This window comes from Canis lupus, chromosome 20 (assembly GCF_003254725.2).
Source record: "Canis lupus dingo isolate Sandy chromosome 20, ASM325472v2, whole genome shotgun sequence".
In the NCBI taxonomy this organism is placed as follows: domain Eukaryota; kingdom Metazoa; phylum Chordata; class Mammalia; order Carnivora; family Canidae; genus Canis; species Canis lupus.
Window position 1 is genome coordinate 4,259,299 of NC_064262.1, and position 21,526 is coordinate 4,280,824.

The following is a 21,526-nucleotide window of genomic DNA, read 5'->3' on the forward strand; positions in this document are numbered from 1 at the left end:
TTCAGACCTAGCCAGGAAGCTTATGCCAGTGAGCAAGTTGATGTCCTTGCTTGCCACATCATGTGGACTCCTGGGCTGGCCATGGTGTTTGAATCTTATTAAGTTGTGCTGGGAAACCAATGCATGAATGAATGAAATGAGAAAGTAACAGGGGTAAGAAGGCAGCACAGAGAGGCCAAGTGCAGGGAAGTACAGGCATCCCGGGAGACCTGTGGATGTATAGCCAGCGCAGACTTGGACAGAACAAGATGCCTGTGGAGCAGGAGAGATTGGCCAGGTAGCAAGCACAGAAAAGTTTTCCCAGATAATGGGCCAAAGATGTAACCTGGCCACTTACAGGAGAGAAGACAGAAAAGGCCAAGAAGCCCATGAAGAGATGAGCAAACTCATTAGCAGTGACCAGAGAAGCACAAGGTATCACTTGACAACAATTAGACTGGCAAGAATTAAAAAGCCGGGTGCTATTGCATTTGAACCAATAAATGTGAATCCTTCTGGAAAAAAAAAACAAACAAACCGGGCGCTGCCAAGTGCTGGTGCGGGCGCAGAGAGGATCCCTAGTGCCCTGTGTGGGAACAGTAACTGGTGGAGCCAATCAAGGGAGCCACGTCCTGGGGCTCATGCAAATGAAGTCGCACCTACCCTAGCCAAGACACAGCAATTCCGCTCCTGGATACTTACCTGAGACACTCTCACACAGGTCCCTTAGGCGACATTTGATGTGTAAGGAGGCTCGCTGCAGTGCTATTTGGGGCAGTGGGCACTGCAGGCATGGATTCCCACCACTCAAGAGTAGATGGCCGTATTCTGAGCACCTAGCATTTGCTAGACATGGTGCAGTGCTCTTGACCTCATTATTTCATTGCACAGAGTCCCTCCTATCAGTGTTTACTGCTGAGGAGGCTGAGGCTCAGCAAGTGGAAGCCCTGGCCCAAGTCACAGAGTCAGGAGCTAAGGTCTGTGTGGCTTTGCCTCCCCCAAGTCAGCTGTCCTGAGTGATTTCACTCAGCTCCCAGTGAAAGAGGTGGCTCCTGCAGAGATGGTGGCTGGGAGGCTGGGCAGGACCTGGTTTTGCAGGACACACCTGGCTGCAGTCAGAAGCCCACTATGAGCCTTGGCTCTGCTGCTTAGCAGCCCCATGACTTCAGACAAGTCGTCCCTTTGCTTGGTACCTCAGGCTTCACACTTGTGAAAGGGGCACAATGAAACTCACATCAGAGACCTCAGGGAGGCTTCTCAGGTCAAGCTCTGGGCATAATAAATGTTTGCTTCCCTTCTCCCTATTGCCCCGAGGCATAGGGGAAGTCTCTCATCTCCGTGCCAATTTTAAATAAGGAAAGCTTCTCAGAGCAGGCGTATCTACTCAGGGAAACTGGCTTTGCAGATGTTAGATCCAGGCAAACTGAATGACCTCTCATTCCAGCTGTGTGGCTTTTGAGGGGTGTCCATTCCTCTCCCATTGTTGAACCAGCTGGTCCAGGTGAGCAGACACTCTGACCAAAGCACTGCTACTTGGTCAGGGCCAGGAGCTCTGGGGGCTCTTAGTGAAAGAGCCTGGTGTGGGGGAGAGGGAGAGCCCCCAAGGAATGGATGAATCTACACACTGACATGGGGTCATGTCGGAGGGGGGCTTCACAGGCTGGAGGCGGTGTGCTGGTCCCTGCTCGACCCCCACCCTTTCTCTGACCAGTAGACCCTCTTTCATGAAACTGCCTTGGCAAACATACTGGGGAGTCCAGCCTCCCCTACCATTAGCCTCGACCCACATATACCAGAGAGGCCAGGCGTGCAGCTGCAACCCTCCTCATGGAGCAAACTGGCATCCAGGGTGGCAGTAGCTAATATCTGAACACTGACAGGGGAAAAAACCAGAACCATCTGAGGCTTCATGTCCTTCATGTCCCAGGCGCCACCCCCCTCAGCAACCTGGGCGCACCATCTCACCTCTTTGTACCTCTAGTGTCTCCATGGGGACAACTGACTTCTCACTGGCTTGTTGTGTCCATACCATGGGGCAACCGAGGGGCATTAGGCACACAACCCCGATAAGCCACAGTCATTGTTATCCTGGCAAGTCCTACCCCTCCCAGAGCAAAAGGGCCTGAGCCCTCGGGGTAACACTCGGGTAACAAAATCCCATTTGTCAGGACCCTCAGTCAGGAGATGGTAAGTTATGCTGCTGTAACAAAAGCCCCAAATCCCACTGGCTTAATACAACAAAAGTTTATTTCTCACTCATGCAAAATGTCCCAATTGGGTCAGCTGTGGCTTTGTTCTGCGGCATAACAGAGCAGCAACCACTGTGGGGGACACTGGCCATCACTCTGGCAGAGGGGAGAAAGGAGCTGGGAGGTGCCACTGGCTCTTAAAGTGTCCACCTGGAAGTGAGACCCATCACTGCCCTTTCTGTTCAAATTGGCCAACATAAGTCATAGGCTGACCCTAAGGGGTGGGCACCACCCCCACGTGCCTGGAGGATGGAGAGACAGAATCTTTGCGAGCAGGTGCCAATGACTGCCCTGCCATCTTTCCTTCTTCATTACTATGATTGTTGCTGTTATTCTTTTAAATATGGGGCTTGGAAGGATCCAGAAGCCAGTCCCAGACCACAGAGCAGTCACTGGCACAACAAAAGCCATCCCCTTATTCAACAAGCATTTATCAAGCAGCTACTATGTTCCAGATACCACCTTAGGTACTGGGGAAATAAGGCAAAATAAGAATGTCAAAATGCTCTGTGTTTAAAGCTTTTTCTTTTCCTGGTGGTAGCAGGAGCCCGACAATAAACAGTCAACATAATAAATAAGTGAATGAGGGCATGAGTGAAAAGGTAGAAACAAGAGCAAGGGTAAGAAGTAAGAAGGCTGGAGTACTGGGAGGAAGAAGGCCCTTTCACTCTTAAATTATGTTGTCAGGCCTTCTCGAGCGAGGACTTGTAGGAGGTGCAGGGGTGAGCCGTGGGGATGTTTGGGAAAGAGCATTCCAGACAGAAGCAGCAGCATGCACAAAGGCTTGTTTTGTTATTCAATCAACAAACATTTATTTATTGGGGCCTACTCAGGCTGGGCAGGTGCTGCTGAATTCTTGGCATACAGAGCAGAATGAAATAATCCCTAACTGTGAAGGCTTCAGAACCCAACAGGGGAGAAAGGAAAGGCCAGATCATTAAGGAATTAACCATCCATCCATCCATCCATCCATCCATCCATCCATCCATCCACTAAGCATTTATTTAGTGCCCACAGAGTGCCTGCCCTGCCGGAGCCTCGGTGCAGGATCAGACAGTCTCTGTCCTTGAGTTTCTCCCCGTCTGGTGAGGGAGGCAGGTGCAAACAGGCAACTACTCTCTAGTGTGTAAGAGAGAAGCACAGTGGCCAGAGGAGCCCAGGAGGGGCCCGTGGTCCAGACAGCCGGGAGGCCAGACCACAGTGGTGAGACCTGAGAAGGGAGCAACCGTTGGGGTCATCTTTGATTATAGGGCAGACGTTGAGTTTTACCTTCTTGGGTGCTGGATACTTTTTGTGTTCCTGTCAATCTTCTCAAGCTTTATTCAGAGATGCAGTCATGTCACTTGTAAAGAGTTTGCTTCCTTTGAGGTCTTGCTTTTATGATCTAGTAGGTGAGTGTGGAGCTGTGATTGGTGTACAGCTGATGATTCCCTACTGCTGAGGCAAGGCCTTCTGGAACGCCCCACCCGCCACCCTGTTAGTGGGAGGAGGTCCTATTCCCAGTCTTGTGTGACACCAGGTGACCTTACCTTGAACCCTTCCAGATGGGTCCTCCCCTGGCCTCAAGTAGTGTCCTTGTGTGCAGGAACAGATTGCTCTGCGGGGTCCTCAGGCCCCTCCGCAGATCTGGGCAACTGTCTCCCCTGTGGCTCTGCGCGGTCAGCCACGGCTGCCTCCGTCTCCGTGGACTCCAGCAAATTCTAAGCACTGCAGCTCCCCTCCCGAGGCTCCAGCCTGGAAACCCTCAAGGCAGCAAGCTGAGCAACCACAGAGCGTACTTCATTTGTTCCCTGTTTTGTAGGGATCGTTGTCCTCTGTGGCCTGAAATCCAGGGCCTTGACAACGACTGTTTCATGTATTCTGTCTGTCTGGTTGGTTTTGGGCAGGAGGATAAATGGGTCGCCGCGACTCCATCCTGGCCAGAAGAGGACAGCCCCAATAATTCCGTACCCTCCTCACCTGAATTAGATTCTTCTCTCCCTGTTCTCCTCCCCTCCTGCCAGCTCAGACCCTTCACCGTGCCCCCAAGGGAGGCCACATGGAGGTCAGAGAGCCTCGGACCTGGAGGGGACCCAGAACGCCCACAGAAGGAGGAGAGGTTTATGTTGCAGTGCTGTCCAGGGGCCCGGCAGCATGTACTCAGAAGATATCTGGGAGCCCACAGGAAGCTAGCTGGGATGTCTAGGGAAGGATTGTCATCCTCCACACCTTCCACAGATGACAAAACGGAGGCCCAGAGAGGTGAAGCCCCTCCCAAGGTCACACACACAAGAGGTCAGAGCAGGATTTGAATCCAGGCCCAGCAGACCGTGATATTAACAGCTAACATTTGTTGGGTACTTTTTCTGTGCAGGGCACTGTTCTAAACACTTTCCATGGCTCTGCTGTGTAATCCCTGGCACAGCCCCATCAGGCAGGAATGCCTGGCTCAGTTTCCAACAGGCAACGCTGTCGAGGGTTTCAGAGTAGTGGGCTCTGGAACGGAGGTTTGCATCCCACTTCTAGCTTTTGAAGCATGTGTGATCTTGAACCTGTTACTTAAACTCCTTGCCTCAGTGTCCTTACCTAGAACCAGATGTTATAGGTCAAATTGTGTCTCCCCCCACCCAAATTCAGGTGTTGGAGTCCTAATACCCAGGGCCTCAGAACATGACCTTATTTGGAGATAGGTTCTTTAAAGGGGTGATCAAATGGAAAGGAGGCCATGTGGATGGCCCTAATCCAGTACGACTGGTGTTCTTACAAAAGGGGACACTTGGACCCAGAGAACATAGAGGGAAGTCAATGTGGAGAGGCTCAGGGAGAAAGCAGCCATCTATGAGGCGCAGAGAGAGGCTGGGAACAGACTCTGCCCCGCAGCCCTGAGTAGGAACCAGCCCAGCCCATGCTTTGATTGTGGACTTCCAGCCTCCACAACTGTTAGGAAGTCGGCTTCTCTTGTTCAAGCGCCTTGAGCCTGGGAGGCTGTGTTCCGGCAGCCCTAGCCAACTCATACCAAGGCCAATAGCCGCCTATTCATATCGTGGGGATTACACGAGAGAGTGTGTGTAAGGCGTTTGGGAAAGGGCCTGCCACACACTGACACTCAGTAACTGGTGAGGAAGCTGAGGCCCTGAGGGGCTGAGCACCTTGCCCAGGATCACACAGTTCACGGTGTCTGAACCCCAGCCCTACGCTTTTGACGACTCACCTGCCTGAACTGCAAGCCAGGCTCTCTCCTAAGTGCACTTCGCCGGAGTTCCTGCCACCCCATGCCTTCTTTGCCCATAGTTGGTGCTTAACCACATTAATCGATCATCCTCTCAGAGGTCAAAGGGGAAGAAAGTGAAACAGCAGAGAAGAGGGCCAGGCTGGCAGAGAAAGGATCTAACTCAAGGAAGTAATTATATATTAAGTGAAAAAGTCCACCGGCATGCTCTCTGATTTAGCACCACCACGTCTCTGAGGGATCTGCAGCCCTGGCTGCCTTCCAGTAGCAAGAGCTGTGTCAGAGTATCTGCTGCAAGTCACGTCTCTGCCACCGTCCAGGTGTGCTGGCTAGCAGGTGGGCGCTGGCAGGTGGGCTGGAGGCTGTGCAGGGCAAAAGAAGATATTCCTGTGGAGAGGAGGGCAGCCTGGCGCCTAACTAAGTGCCAAATGACAGGCCCTGGGAGCCGAGCCTCAGTTTGCTTGTCTGCAGTATGGGTGTCACTGGTCCTGGCAGGAGCCCCAGGACCTGGGGGTGTTCAAAAGCCTGTTACTGAGTGGCAAATCCGAGCTATGCCTTGTTGGAGACCAGAGAGGGTCAGGGGGAAGCTGCACAGAACATAGTCCTCTCCGGTCAGCCACCATGGGGGAGGGGTGCAGGGCAGTGGGGTAGACAGGCAGATAGGCTGCCTTTGGGGGGTAGCAGAAGGTGGGGTGAGCAGACTGCAGCAGCTCTAGGACCACCTCTCAAAGTAGTCCTGATGGACTATGTTCCCCTATGCCGGGGGAGCGGTGGTGTGTATGGGGGTGGTGAAGAGAGCAGTTAGGTGGCTATTGAGAAGACTTTCCCAGGCTCTGAATTTGAGAGCAAATGTTACCAGAATGAAAAGTGCCCAAGATCATCACAACTCAGCTCCCCCCACCCCTCATCTCTGCCCTGGGGAGAGGGATCATAATGCAGACCAGAGAGGGAAGGCATTATCTCAGGGTGTACAGCCAGAAAGTGGCTGGGCCATGCTGCCCGGGGGGTGGGGATGAGGGTGGGGGCAGATGTCTGGGAGGCGGGGGCCCTTGGTTCCCAGAGGCCTCGGGTAAATTTTGGGTCATCAGATTTTGCAAATAAAAATATAGGATGCTAGTTAAATTTGAATTTCAAATAAACAATGAATTCTTCTTAGATAAGTATGCCCCGTGTAATATTTGGTACATACTTGTACTAAACTTACCATTGTTGCTTATCTGAAATTCAGAGTTAGCTGGGCATCTCGTGTGTCCTCTGACAACGGTAGGCACAGGGAGGGGCAGGAAATGACTGGGTCCGGAAGGTAGCAGGGAGCTCCCAAGTCAGATTGTCTGAGTTTTGGTCCTGACCCCACCATGTAACTAACCCCATAACCCATCAGATTGCTGGAAACTCAGCCTGTGTTTTCTCCTACCTTCATCGCACCAACCTCATGAGACTGGCGTGAGGACTCCATGAGATCCTTCTAAAGCCCTTAGAATACAGCCTGGCACACAGTCCAGACTCAATATATGCTCCCTATTTGTATTATGTACTGAAATTGGGTGAGCAGAGGAACTATAATCGATTGTTAGCCATGCATATAAGGTAGCAGGTCTCAAATGTCGGGGTGTCAGGACTCCTTAACATTTAAAGAAATTATTGCAGATCCAGAGCTGTTCTTGTGTGTCTGGAGATGGGGGAGGTTATCTATTGTTACAATAATAGAAATTGAAGCTGAGAAAAAAATGTAAATATTCATGTATTCATTTTAAATGAGAATGAGCCCACTGTGTTTACATAAATAACATATTTTAAATGAAAATAGCTCTATGTTTTAAAACCAATAAAATAAAACAGTGGGGAAAAGTGGCATTTGTTTTACATTTTTGCCCATTTCTTCCATGCTTGGCTTCATTGAAGTCGGCTGGAGGCTCACATCCGCCACTGCATCCAGCCTCCTGTGCTAGCACCCGTCATCTGGCCTTTAGAAAAGCCCACTGTATACCTATGAGTGCACGAGTGTGAAAAAGGCAAGTGTGTTAGTATTGCCATAAAAATAGTCATGACCTTCTAATCTCCTAATCCTGGGAGAGGTCCACGGGCCACACGTTGAGAATCCCCCTCTGGGACCCATCTCCGGCAGAGGCCCCTCACCGCCCCAGAGCCACCTGCTGATGGGGACAGAATGCAGGCCAGCTGTGAGGCAGTGCTGGTGGGGTCTCAGCCACCGTGGCTAGTCACAGCTACCGTGGGCTCTGAGGGCCGCAAGAGGCCTGCCTGGGATTAGCGTGCACTTTACAGCGGAGTCGCTGAAGCTCAGCCGGTGGAAGGGCCTCCCTGGCCCAATCTGTCCACAGGAAGAGGGACAGGGCTGAGACTGGAGTCCAGGGTCCTGGACGGAGAGAGGGGCTTTGCACCCGGGCACACTCCTCTCTGTGAGGTCAGACCAGAGCTCAGAGGGTGCTCTCTTGGCCCTCAGGGGTCATTTCTCTCTTCATACTCCATGATCTCCCATCTGGGTATGTTCTCTTGAGGGAGATGGCCCTGAGTGCCCTCCAGCTCGCATGCCCCTGCTTCCTGGCCTGCCCCTGCACCCAACACACACACACACACACACACACACACACACACACAGGGCCTGCTGCCAAGCAGATGCCCAGGATTAAAGGTGAATGGTGAAGGTCAAGCCAGCTTCCAGGTAAGTCAGGTTGCTCAATCTGTGAGCAGCCTCTGGGTGTACATCTTGTGAGTGTGACCCTGTACCCCTGGGGGTGACAGAGCCTGTCAATGAGGTCCGTCTGGGCTCCAGTCATGGCAGATGTGCGCCTGCACTTCCCCTTTGTGAGTGCCTGGTCCCTCCATTGGCCACGTGCCAGGCCCTTGGGTCTCTCGCTCAGTGTCTGTGTGAGACTGTGTGTCCGTGCGCACGCACACGAGCATGTGGCATGACGCTTTCTCTGGGTCGGGGGTGGCTGACCATCTTGGAGGCTAAGCTGAAAGATGGCTACAGAGTTCTCCCGTTGTCTCCAACACATTCTTCTGGGGCCAGGAGTGTCGTTGCGGCAACCAGTGGCCACCTTGTCAAGGGAGCAGATGTGTCTGCGATCACATCAAGAGAGCTTGATCTGTCTCTGCACTCCCATCTGGCCCCGAGTAGGCAGGCGGCACTCAGGACGTGCCAATTCCTGTCCCCTGGCTCCTTAACTCCAGAAGCCTGCCTGCGCCCACCACCCCCACCCCCTGCCTGGGCCCAAGTGGGGGCCCAGCGAATCTGGGAACAGGCTCCAGGTCTTTGGTCATTCTTATTCAACAAAGATTTATTAACCCAACTGTGTGCTGGGCACCAGAGACCTAGCGGTAGCCAAGACGCATGAAGTCCTACCCTCACGAAACTCAATAAACATATTAATACCCAAGCCTCACACCTCCTCAGCCCTTACACTATGCCAGGCGTTGTGTTTTGCAGTTTACATGTGTTGGTTCAACACCTCACTGATTCTACGACTGCCCCTGTTCTACAAATGGGGAAAGACAGGCACGGGTTATATTACTTGCTCTAAACCACACAGCAGTAAGCAATAGAGGCAGGTTGAGCACTGGGCATCTGGCTCTAGACTCTTAACCGCTATATCGCACAGCCTCTAGTAAGTGAGAAAGACCGTTTAATATCATGGCAAATGCCACAAAGAAACAAAAAGGGCGGATGAAGGGTGCTGGAAGCCAGGGTTGTTGGCATTGAAGAATTGGCATTGGAGTTGTCTTAGTAACCAAAGAGATCCAGCCATGCAAAGGTCAGAGGGAACCACATATGCAAAGGCCTGGAGGCAGGACAGGAACTGGCACAGAAGGAAGGCCACCAGCCACAGCTTAGGGAGGGAGGGGCTCTGTGTCCTAACAGATGACCTTCAAAATCTCAGTGGCTTCCACGGCAAGAGGTGTTTATCTTGCTGTCGGTGTTCCTGATCAGGAGGCCGCTCTCCTCCAAGTGGCCATTCAGGGACCATTGAGAGCCCTTCCTTTTGTGGTTCCACTGCCCATACCCTAGGGCCCCGGAGTGGCTGTGTCACACACTGGAAGGGAAAGAGCGTGAGAGGTGCTGAGGGGCTGGGAGGCAGCATGTCACCCCCACTTCGTGGTCTGAGCCCAGTCCCCTGGCCACTCTCAACTGCAAAAGAGGCTGAAACATGCCCAAGCAACATGACCTGGGAGAAGAAGACCCTGCCATGGCGCAAACGTAGCCAGACTCTGCCACCAAATGGCTGCTGGGTGTGCCCACGGAGAGTGGTCAGGTTTGGGTATATTGTGGCATAGACCAACGGGATATGATGATGGATGGAGGAGTGAAGGAAAACAAGACTCAAGACTGATGACAGGGCAACTGACAGGGGTGGGGAGGGTGAGACTCTGGGGAGGGGAGAATGGGAGGACTTGGGTTTCCCTTAGCCAGCTGCCAGGGCACCCCCTGCAGGCCTATTCCCTTGGGGTCCTTGGGAAGGCCCTGCCCCTGCCCTGTGGAGCCTTGAACTGGGCTTAAACTTAAGTCCAGAGGATGTGTGAGTGCATGCCCACACATGTATGCACACATATGTACGTCTGAAAACAAACAGGAACTTTATCCCTCCCAAACCAGCCTCCAAACTACTTTACTGCTGCTAGAGTGCACCACTGTTGGTGAAAGGACTTTCCCAGGAGGCACAAGGCCCAGCTTGGTCTTCTTTCTGCTAGACTTGCTGTGTGGCCTTGCATAAAGCCTTACCCCTCTCTGGGCTTCAGTTTCTCCATCTCTAAAATGAGAGGTTCGGGGGCACCTGGGTGGCTCAGTCAGTTAAGGATCTGCCTTTGGCTCGGGTCATGATCCCAGGGTCCTGGTATCAAGATCACATCAGGCTCCCTGCTTAGAGGAGAGCCTGCTTCTCCCTCTTCGTCTGCCACTCCTGCTTGTGTGCACAAATGCTCTCTCTCTCTCTTTCTCTCTCTGTCCCGCCCCTCTGTCAAATAAATAAATAAAATCTAAAAACAATAAAATAAAATAAGATAAAACAGGAGCTTTGGTTCAAATTAGAGGCTGCATGCTGGTGGCCCAAAAGCCAAGTTCAGCTTATAGCCTACACCATCCTCATGGTATTTGTCAAAATACCAAAAAGGTGGGAGATTTTTATGTAAAATTTTGATTCAGTCTCTTAAGATTTAGGTCTTTTTAAGTCCATTTTGTTGAAAAGCCATTTTAGGAATAAACCAAAGAGGGGGAAATATTTTGCTAATATTTTTTGCTAACACAGAGCCTAATATTTTTTAGCATAAGCTGTGTTTGAAGAATCTTATAATTATGGAAAGAATAGTAATACATGATAATAGTAATATTTATTGTTCAACCATTGCTCTGCAACTCAAAGTGCCATACAGTCATCAGTGTGAGGAAGACCTCGCGACATAATTATTATCCTACTTTTATAGATGGAGAAATTGAGATTCAGAGCCCAACTGAGCTGGGGACCTCAGAGAGGGAGCAGCCCCAGGGTTGGAAACTAACTGTGCTAAGGGGCCAGGTGACACACTGGCAGCCAACCTAGATATTCTTCTCGAAGGCCTGGCTGCCCTCATGTCAGACATACTCTCCATCTGCATAGTAGGGAAGGACATGGAGGTGATTTCTAGGGTATCTAGGGAGGCTTAGTCAGAACCTTCTTGATTCTTAGACACCATGAGGCCAGGAACAGAGGGACTATAGGCTTGGAAACTCTCTTCGCTCATGGTAGACTCTGGTTTTCTCAGGCAGAGATAAACTGTGACATGGGATCTGTAAGAAGCTTCTGTATATTTTCTCCTACCTAACTGCCCACCCCCCACCCCCCATCCATCCATCCACCCATCTACTCACCCATCCACCCATCTACCCATCTACTCCCCTATCCACCCACCCACTCACCCATCCAACCAGCTACCCATCCATCCACTCAGCCCTTCACATCCCTACCCATCCCGACACCCAAGTAAAGAAGAAATAAATGGTCCAAGGGAAGAAATCAACCAACCATCCAGCCATTTTATTTGTCCATGCTGTGATCTAGGCCCAGTGCTGACATTGGGGAGTCCAACACAGCCTAGACACGGAGGAGTGCCCAGTGCATGGGGCCATCAGGCTGTGGTCTCAGAGGTATCTGAGTTTCACCAGTGTCTGTGGGCACAGAGTTCAGAGGTGCCATCTCTTGGTGGCTCAACACAATCGCCAAAGGTCCCTATAGTCTGCCTCACACCACACCTCACCCGCAAGCAGAGACACCTGGGGACCAGCAGATGCATAGGCACACACCCACATGTACACACACCACCCTGCATCTCTCAGGCACATGGAGAGAGACACACACATAGATGAGTATATGCACGAGCACACACAATGTGGGCACATCAGCCCCCCAAGGGTACTTGATGGTGCAAAGTCACATGACTACCCCAAGACTCCCCAAGGTCATACACACATACATACACACACGTGCACACAGAAATGCAAACGGACACATATTAGAACACCCACAGCCTCTTGGAGGAGAGCCTTCCAGGTTGACAGGCACTGGATACAGGTGGACCCAGAGCAGAGAGGCCTTGTCCACACCTCTCTGCCTGTCTGCCCTAAGACCACGACATCCAGGAAGCCATGCTGAGCCCTGCTGCTCACGGGACCCCCTCACCCCAACTTTTCTGCCCCATAACTGAAGACTATGCCTCACCTCTCGGGACACACAGCAATGGCAGGGGTGTGCCAGTGAGGAGCGGGCTCCCTGAGCTGGTTTCTGCCGAGTGGCGAACCATCAAGCTCTGTGATGGTCACCCAATGCCAAGGGTACGGGCCTGCCCACCACATGGCTCATCTCGAGGTCACAGCTCAGTGACCCTACTCAAAAGGCCTTGGCTGGGGATCTGATTCCTTTCCCAGGTAATATTGATGACACCCCAGCCCAGGCATCCAGGGGCCGCTTCTGCCCACCTGGCTAACAGAACTCGAGAACCCAGCTATGTGAGGGTCCCCATGGGGACCACGCCTCACTCCTCCTTACCCCAAAGCAAGTACCAGAATTAAGAAGAAGCACAGGCCACGGAATGATACAGGCAGACTCAATATAAATAAAATATTCATATAAAAATAGTCTCTTACAAAATATTCTCTCTTATCCAGTGGCTCACTTTCCAAAAGATGGAAACTGCTGGGAGTTTTATTATTACCCTTCCTCTCTCTCTGTATTCCAAACTGGATTCCTCTACTGGTGTTAAGTTTGATCTGGGGAGGACTAAAGGATGGGAATCATAACTGGGGAGATGTCTCCAAATCTGGATCATCTTAAATTTCTGGATAAGTAGCAGCAAACAGCAAAAAAATATAAACGTGTGTGTATATATATCTATATATGTATAAAGGACGTCTGCTCTTAAACATCTAGTGCTGCAAGGGTGGGGAGTACCTGCAAAATCAACTAGTAGAAATATCTGCATCAAGGATAATTATGTACAGTTCAACTTGGCTCCTTGTCCTAGTGACAAAATTATCCCACAAGGAAAGCAAGCGGTCCACGTTGATTGCAGAAAACGGATCCCGACGAGGTGGAAGGATTCTTTTTAATTAAATAAATTAATATTATTTTTTATCAGAATAAATTGTTAAATATTGCTATGTTGAGGCCCCAGGGTCCAGAGCTCCTGGTGCGAAAGGCTCTGCTCCAGCCGAGGAGGGCCCTGGGTGGGCGCTGTCTGGGGTCGGGGTGGAGCAGCAGTGGCTACGGACGAGAACAGTCCCGGGCTCTGGGGAGATCTTTCATTTGGGCGCCTGCAGAAAACCCAGGAGAAGTGTCCCCATAGCAGAAAAGACAAGCTCAAGCTCAGCATTCCCCCCGTGGAGGCCCCTGAAGAGACCTGCCAGGGTGACTGCAGCCCGGGAGCTGTCCGGTCCCTCCTGCAGTCTGCCTCGCAGCTGGAGGCGCCCACCTGGCCCTAGGGCGGCGCCGTCGTCTCAGGCTCACTTGCACGTGTACACCTCGGTACGCTCGCTGCAGGTGTTGCACTTGACATAACAGCACCAGTGAAACTTGCAGTTGCACTGCCACACGCGGGCGTACTGGTGGGTGTTGTAGCCGCGACCGCAGCACATGAGGTCACAGCCGCTGGCCTGCGGGGCCGTCTTGTTGCAGGCGCGGCCCTGCGTGCCCACGCTGCCCGTCACCGGGTCCTCCTCGCAGTAGTTGGGCGACTTCTCGATGTACACCAGGTCTGTGTCCATGGGCTTGCGGTAGGACAGCGGCTTCTTGATCTTCAGGAAGGTGGGCCGCTTGTTGCGGCTGGCGCGCACCGGCTCCACGTGGACGGCCTCGTTGTACTTGTCCTTGAGCACGTAGCCCAGCTCGCGGAACTGTGGCAGTGTGGTCCAGCACGTCTTGGTGGTGCACGAGCCGGACACACCGTGGCACTTGCACTCCAGCTTCATGTTTTCCTCCAGGATCTGCAGGGGTGAGCGGGGAAGAGCACAGCGCAAGTCACTGCATGTGGCGGCCTGCGGCAGCCCACGCCCTGCCCACGCCCCCCACCCCCCACCCCCCACCACCTCCACCTAGCCAGCTAGGACTTTTTGTGATTCTTTGTGGTCAGGCCACAAATCCCTCTCACCTCTAGCCTTTGTGCCATGCTTCTACCTGGAACCCACTTGCTCTCCTGGCCCCCGGTCCCGCTCCTATCTGGTCCTGAGATAGATGCTGAGATCAGTCAGGCCAGTCCAGGGCACACAGGGGTTCCCTTTGGCCTGCACAGGCTTAAAAGCATTTTTGAACCAACATTGAAAAACCAGTAGAGGAGCACCTGGGTGGCTCAGCGGGTTCAGTGTCGTCTTGGGCTCAGGTTGTGATCCTGGGGTCCTGGGATCGAGTCCCACATCAGGATCCCCACAGGAAGCCTGCTTCTCCCTCTGCCTATGTCTCTGCCTCTCTCTGTGTGTCTCTCATGAATAAATAAATAAAATCTTTAAAAAGAAAAAGAAAGAAAGAAAAAAGAAAAACCAGCAGATAGAGACTTCCAGGGTTGGTTGGTTGGTTGGTTGGTTCCAGCAAACAGAAAAGGCACCTGGCAACTCCAGGGCAAGATTCAAATCATTTAAGGTACTCGGGTCCAGCTGAGCGCTGACCGACTGGCATGGAAGCTGGCCACAAATGCTAGCATGGCTGTCCTGCTCACCACAATCTCTGGCAGCAAGCCCTGGAGCTGAACCAGCAACCATCTCCTTCACAGGCTGGCATTCCTCAATTTGCCGCAGTCCCCACCACTCCATATTGTATCCCTGACCTCGAGTATATATTTAAAAGGTCATCTGCTTTGACCACTTATGACATCTGCCAGGCACAGTGAACCCCTGGGGCCAGGAACACCTGGCTCTGATTTAACCTTCCCTGGCAGCTTTCTGTAACCTAAAGGCTCAAAGGAATGCCTCTTCTGAGATCCCAATTCCCCTCCAGCTCCCATCACCATGGCACTGAGAGGCCACCCTGTATGAGGAACAAAAAGCACAAGATACCTGACCTTGGATTTAAACCCCAGATCTAACCTGAACCAGCTGTGTGTCCTTGGGCAACTTACTTGAGTCCTCTGTGCTGGGTTTGCTCGTACGCAAAATGGAGATGATAATTTAATTAGTAGTGATCATACAATGAAATACTTGGCAGCAACAGAAAAGAGTGAACTAATACACACAAGAACAGATCTCTAAGATGTAATGTTGAGTGAAAGAAGTCAGATGCCAAAAAGAACATACTATGCGATTCCACTGATAGGAAGTTCAAGGAGAGGCGATACTATTGGCTGGGTTTCGTTAATCTTTACATACAAGGGCAGTGGGCCACAGACGGCCTGTGAACCGTATTTTGCTGACTCCTGCCTTGGAATACCCCTGCGAGCAAAGAAGGCAACATTTACCAAACCCCCCATGGTACTGGATATTTAGGTTGTTTTCAAGCTTTTGGGTTCTATGGGGTTTTTAAAGTTTTTTCTCTCCCTCCCTCTCTTCTTTCTTTCTTTTTATAACTCTATTATAGAAGGCAGTGGAACTAAAGCTTCTCTTCCTTCCTCATCCTCTTCAGCCTGATTTCATCCCAAAAGACATTTATGAAGCTCCTACTGTGTACCAGGCATGGGGATGGGGATGTACTAGTGGGCATAGTTTCTGGGTCATAACATATGAGCATTTTCATGGCCTTCATCTGGACTGTTAAATTAACTTTGCCTGTTATCTAGTGGGAAGAAATGGACTGATGACTGAACATTTATTAATCACCTGTCCAGGCACTGGTCATGCTTTTGTATGTGGCATTACTTAATTCCACGAGGTAGGTATGATACCATCTTATGAGGTAGAAGCTAGGCTCGCCGAAGTCCTAGAGCTGGTCTGGAGGGCATTCAGAGACAAGGGTCTTATTGCTGGGAGTTGTGAATCAACTGCTTGGTGGCTGCTTACTTGCTTCATGACTTTGAAATTGTCACACCCTCTCTGGGCCTCAGTTGCCTTCACTGTGACATGGAATGAAGGCAATTCCATCTTTTCAGGCCAAAGTCAGGGCACTGGACCAGAATTAGACGTCCAAAAAATAATCATTAGTTCTGTCTCTGGGCCTGGGCCAGTGCGGGTCCTGGGGACACAGAGGTAGTAACAAGATAAGGTCCCGGTCTCCAAGGATGGGCTCGTGTTCAGGGTCCTCTCAGTCCTAAGAGCTCTGCCTCTAGGAGGAGGTGACCAGTGCATGGATCAACGGACTCAACAGGAAGGGAGCACACCCTGTTTCAACCATGGTATCTGCAATTCAATGAGCCAGCAACACCACAAGTATCCAGAATGTCCAGGGACAGAGATTCCAGTGGCTAATGCTCTGACTCCAGGACACCTAGTGTGAGAGCACCTACTGTGCACAGTGTCCTCACAGGACCCGCACACACATGCAGCTGCTACTGAATGAGCAGCCCTCCCAAAAAAACACACATGTCCCTTTCGGTTGTCTGTGGGGAGATAGCTCCAAAGTGTCCAGCTCTCCTTCCTGCCTTGGCCTGAGAAGCGTGGGAAAGAGCAGGGCTCAGAGAGGGGTGTGGCAATGTGCTTTGGGGGCAGGGTTAGGCAGCAGGTTCCGGCTGACTGAGGCTTTAGTGCAGTTGGAGATCTCAACAAGACATGCTGGGGACACTCAGAATGGATTCTGACAATACTGAGGATGTGGGGCACCTGGAACCCTCATCACAGTTGGCAGGTGTACACACACTGCACGGCTCTAATAAGATGTGCTGACCTACAACTCAGAGATTTCACTTCCAAGGTATACACCTGAGAGACTGGAATGCTTGTATGCGCAGCAAACAGGTTCAAAGACATTCATAGCAGCAGTATTGATGGACATATGGAGAGTGCCCAGGGGGGTGGATGCACGGTATCTTCACACTGGGCACTCTCCATATGTCCATCCGTGGTGGGATGGATAAACTGAGGGGTGCACTCAGTGAGACACTATAAGACAGTGACAATGAACAGATACAGCAAAGCACATCACAGAGGTCAAACTCAGAAACACAGTGAGGAGGGGCGCCTGGGTGGCTCAGTTGGTTAAGCGTCTGCCTTTAGCTCAAGTCATGATTCTGGGTCCTGGGATTGAGCCCCGCATTGGGTACCCTGTGGGGAGCCTGCTTTTCCCTCTCCTCCCATGCGTGCTATCTCTGTCTTTCTCTCAAATAAATAAATAAATAAATAAATAAATAAATAAATAAATCGATCGATCTTAGGAGAAAAGGAAAATAAATACAGTGGGAACAAAGCAATTGTAAAAGACTTCCACAGAATGAGTTCATCTATATAAAGTTCAAAGGTAGGCAGCCCCCCCAAAAAACACACATGTCCCTTTAATATAATACAACTGGATTGTATTGTTCAGGGGCACTTACAGAGGTAGAAAGTATAATGAGAAGTAAAGAAATGAGGGCCACAAAAATCAAGACAATGGCTGTCTCTGGATGCTTTATAATTATTCTTTTAAATCAACACAGATGTCCTGTGTGCTTTTTTGCACATAAGCTATATCTCACAATTTATAAAAATGCAATGGGTACAAGAGCCACAGAGCACATGAAAGGATGCTCAATATCACTAGGCACCAGGCTAATGCAAATCAAAATTGCAATGAGATACCAGTTCACACCCTCCCTCTAGGATGGCCGATAGAAGAAACACTGGCCTAGCAAGTAATGGCAAGGGTGTGGAGAAATGGAGCAGCCCTGTGGAAAACCATATGGTAGTTCTTCAAAATGTGAAGCTTAGGGTTATCATATGGCCCAGTGCTATGACCAGAATGTTTGAGTCCCCCTTCTCAAATCTGTGTGTTGAAATCCTAACCCCCAAGGAAGACAGTAAGTAGGGCCTTTGGGAAGTTTTTAAGTCATGAGGGTGGAGCTGTCATGAATGGGATGAATGCCTGACAAAAGAGGCTCCAGAGAGACCCCTGGCCCCTTCCACCATGTGAAAATACAACAAGAAGGCACTGGCTTTGTTTTTTGTTTTTTAAGATTTTATTTATTTGAGAGAGAGAGAGAGAGCACAAGCCAGGGAGGGAGAAGTAGAAGCAGACTCCCCACTGGTCAGGAAGCCCAATGCAGGGTTCGATTCCAGAACCCCAGGATCATGACTAGAGCCGAAGGCAGACACTCAACTGATTAAGCCACCCAGGTGCCCCAAAGCTGGCTTTGAACCAGAAAGAGGGCTGGCGACCATGCTGGTATGCCTCCTCCAGAACTGTGAGAAATAAATGTCTATTGTTTGTAAGTCACCCAATCTGTGGTACATGGTTATAGCCGCCTCAACAGATTATGACACCCTGCAGTTCTGCTCCTAGGTATACACTCAGGAGAAATGAAAACATACGCCCATACAAAAAACTTGCAAACCAATGTGAACACCAGCATTCTTCATAATCGCCAAAAGTGGAAACCACCCAACTGTCTGTCAATTGATGAATGGATAAACAAAACGTGGCACATCCACACAATGGAACATTATTCAGCCATAAAAAGGAATGAAGTGCTGACACACCCTATAGCATGGATGGACCTTGAAAGCATTATGCTCAGTGATACAAGCCAGACACAAAAGACACAAATTGTATGATTGTGTTTATATGCTATGTCCAGAATACACAAATTTATAGAGACAGGAGGTAGATTAGTGGTTTAGGAAGAGGCTGGGGGAAATGAGTGACTGCTAGAGAGTACAGGTTTCTTTCTGAAGTAATGAAAATATTAGAATATTATGATGGTCTAACATATCTGAGAATATGTTTAAAAGTGTTGAGCTAAATACTTTAAATGAGTGTACTGTATGGTATGTGAATTATACCTCAGTAGAGCTGGTTTTTTAAAAAGTCACTGGAAGGTTTTAGTGAAAAAAGCAATAGGTTGTATTTTTGAGGCTGTGACACCAACTGTTTTTGTTGTGGCGGATGCTGGGCCAGGAGCCCCAGTGCCAGAGGTCAGGCTCCAGGGTCAGGTTGGGTGCAGCTGCCACTCCCGCTGCATGCAGCCTCCCCTACATTGCCTCCCTCTTCCTGTGAGGCCACAGCTGGCCCGAGGCCATGGTAGTATTTGTGTGGGCCCCTAATCAGATGATGGCCAGCCTGTTAACCCTGCAAACTCTGCATTTTCAGAGCCTCAGTGATCGCATTATATCCACACTAAGCTGGGCATAATCAGCCGCCCTGGCCAGAACTGGCCACCCAGACGGGCATCCGGATGGGCACCCAGCCCTCTCCCCGAGGCAGGGGACAACAGCAGAGGAAACAAGTGTGGGACAAAGCCACATTCTTTGCACTCCCTGCCCCCACCCCTCGAGGCCAGGCTGGCTACCAGCTTCTCAGCTATCCAGAGGGACTTCCAGGGCTCCCTCTACACTTGAAGAGTCTGGATTGTGGTTAAGTGACACGTGGTTGGAGGGTCTGCAGGCTCCAAGATGACACAACCCCATGCACCTTCCCAGTGCTTGGCACATAGCAGGTGCCCAGGAAATGGCCAAAGGTAAATTCGCCAACAGGAATTGATACCGGGGATTGATACCGGGGTCCTGGGATTGCATTCAAACTATTTCACGACCAGCATGCAGCAAGCCTGAGCTACCACCCTGAATGTTCAGGGTCTGGGAGGCCCTGCCTGGCTGGATGGAGGAGTCCGGAGGACCCCGGGAGCAGGCGTGATGTGTGGAGGGGTGATCAGAGGGCTTGGAGCAGCTGCTATGGACCTATGTTAATATTTTATGTCCCTGGTTGAGGTGCTGGGTCCCAGCTTACAGAGCAGCCACCTAAGACTGCTCGGGATCTGCCACTTTGCCATCCTGGGATGCAGAGATGCCTCGATGCAAAAGGCAAGTGAAGGGGGAAATCCATCTGGGAGGCCCAGGGCCTGGTGTCTCAGTGTCTCTGGAGAACATGGAGTTCTCCGGTCTCTCCAAACGGTGGCCTGGGTTCCGAACACAGTGAGGGCCTCAGATTAATGGGCTGGGGGGCACTCTGGGGGGAAAGAAGTGGCTGCTCCAGGGTTCACATTTTACCTGATTCCTTCTCTTCTCTACCTGTCGCTGCTGGTCAGCTAGGAGATGCAATTTTATCGTGAGTGGATGGGGAGGCCAGGAACACAATTCTGGATTCACAGAGATCTTGTACTGGTTGTAACAAACGTGCCACTCTGGTGCAGAAACTGTGCAGGTGGGCGCAGGGCCGATCTCTGTCCCTTCTGCTCAGTTTTGCTGCAAACCTAAAACCGGTCTGAGAAATAAAGTCTATTTTTAAGAAAAAAAGATCTCAGGAGAGAAAGCTGTATGCAGGGACAGTCTCCAGTGCTGAGATTGGGTTTGTCTCCACTGCTCTTTGGCCGAGTACCCTTGCTGGCCCTCAGTTTCCCCATTTTGAACTCAAGGGTCTGAACTAGATGATTCCCAAGGCTGCTTCTGATGCCATCTCTCTGTCTTAGCTTTGTATCCATACTGGTCCATAACCTATAGAGTGTTTTCAGAGCCCTGACGGCACCTGATTTTCCTGACACTCCCTGAGAGATGGATATTATCATCCCATTTCACAGGTGAAGAAAGTGAGGCTCAGAGAAAGGGAGGGACTTAGGCAAGGTCAGAGTGTGTGTCCGTATGTCTCTCCAGACCACTCCCCATACTTTTGCCTCTTGCCGTGTGCGGGGGAGACCACGTGGCCCCTGACCATTGCTATTGGTGATTGCTAGGTTGGGCCTGGTGCGCATCAGTCATGGGGTAGTTTGAATGCCACTGTCACTTCCAGGTGGGCCTGACCAGTGGAAGCACTGGTGTGAGATGAGATGGCAGGAGGCAAGTCCTGCCAGGTACACCTCCTGCTCGCTGCCCCCTGGGCCCCACATTTTCCATCTCCCTAGAAAGATGCTCCACTCCTGTTAGTAGTCACTCCCTATTTCTCCCTTCCCCTCAGTCCCAGGCAGCTACTAAATAGTGTTCTGTAAGGTCACCTGGGTGGCCAGGTGTGATACAGGGGTCCTGGGATTAAGTCCCACATCGGACTCCCTGCATGGAGCCTGCTTCTCCCTCTGCCTGCGTCTCTGCCTCTCTCTCTGCGTGTCTGTCATGAATAAATAAATAAAATCTTTTTTAAAAAGATAAACACTGTTCTGTCTTCACGATTTGTCCATTGTAGACACTTCCCATAAATGGCATCATACAACACGTGGCCTTTGGTGTGTCTAGTTTCCCTCCCTGAGCATAATGTTTGCAAGGTCCTTCCGTGGTGTAGCATGTAACCAATGCGTCCTTCCTTCTTTTATTTATTTATTTATTTATTTATTTATTTATTTATTTATTTATTTATTTATTTTTGTGTCCTTCCTTCTCATGGCTGAATAATACTCCGTCATGTGGCTACCCCACACTCTGTCCTGTTCCTCGGGTTGCTGGACAGCAGTCCCTCTCTAAACTCTCCCTAATTTCCTAGTCTGAGGCAACCCTGGTGGCTGCCCGCCACCCCTCTGGGGCAAGCTGAGAGGGAGCCCCTTCCCCTGGACTCCCACGTCTGTCCTTGTCCACCCT

The 21,526-nt window shown here is 50.9% G+C and overlaps 1 protein-coding gene across 2 annotated transcripts in view; it reads right to left on the reverse strand.

The window, feature by feature from the left end:
- Positions 1-11,441: 11,441 nt before the first annotated feature.
- The window catches only part of WNT7A (Wnt family member 7A), a 66,876-nt gene continuing 56,791 nt past the window's right edge, over positions 11,442-21,526 (reverse strand). For both annotated transcript variants that reach the window (XM_025448810.3, XM_049097710.1), the window contains exon 4: positions 11,442-13,903. In XM_025448810.3, coding sequence (XP_025304595.1) covers positions 13,424-13,903 — 480 coding nt within the window. In that variant the 3' untranslated portion in view covers positions 11,442-13,423. The remainder of the gene's footprint in view (positions 13,904-21,526) is intronic.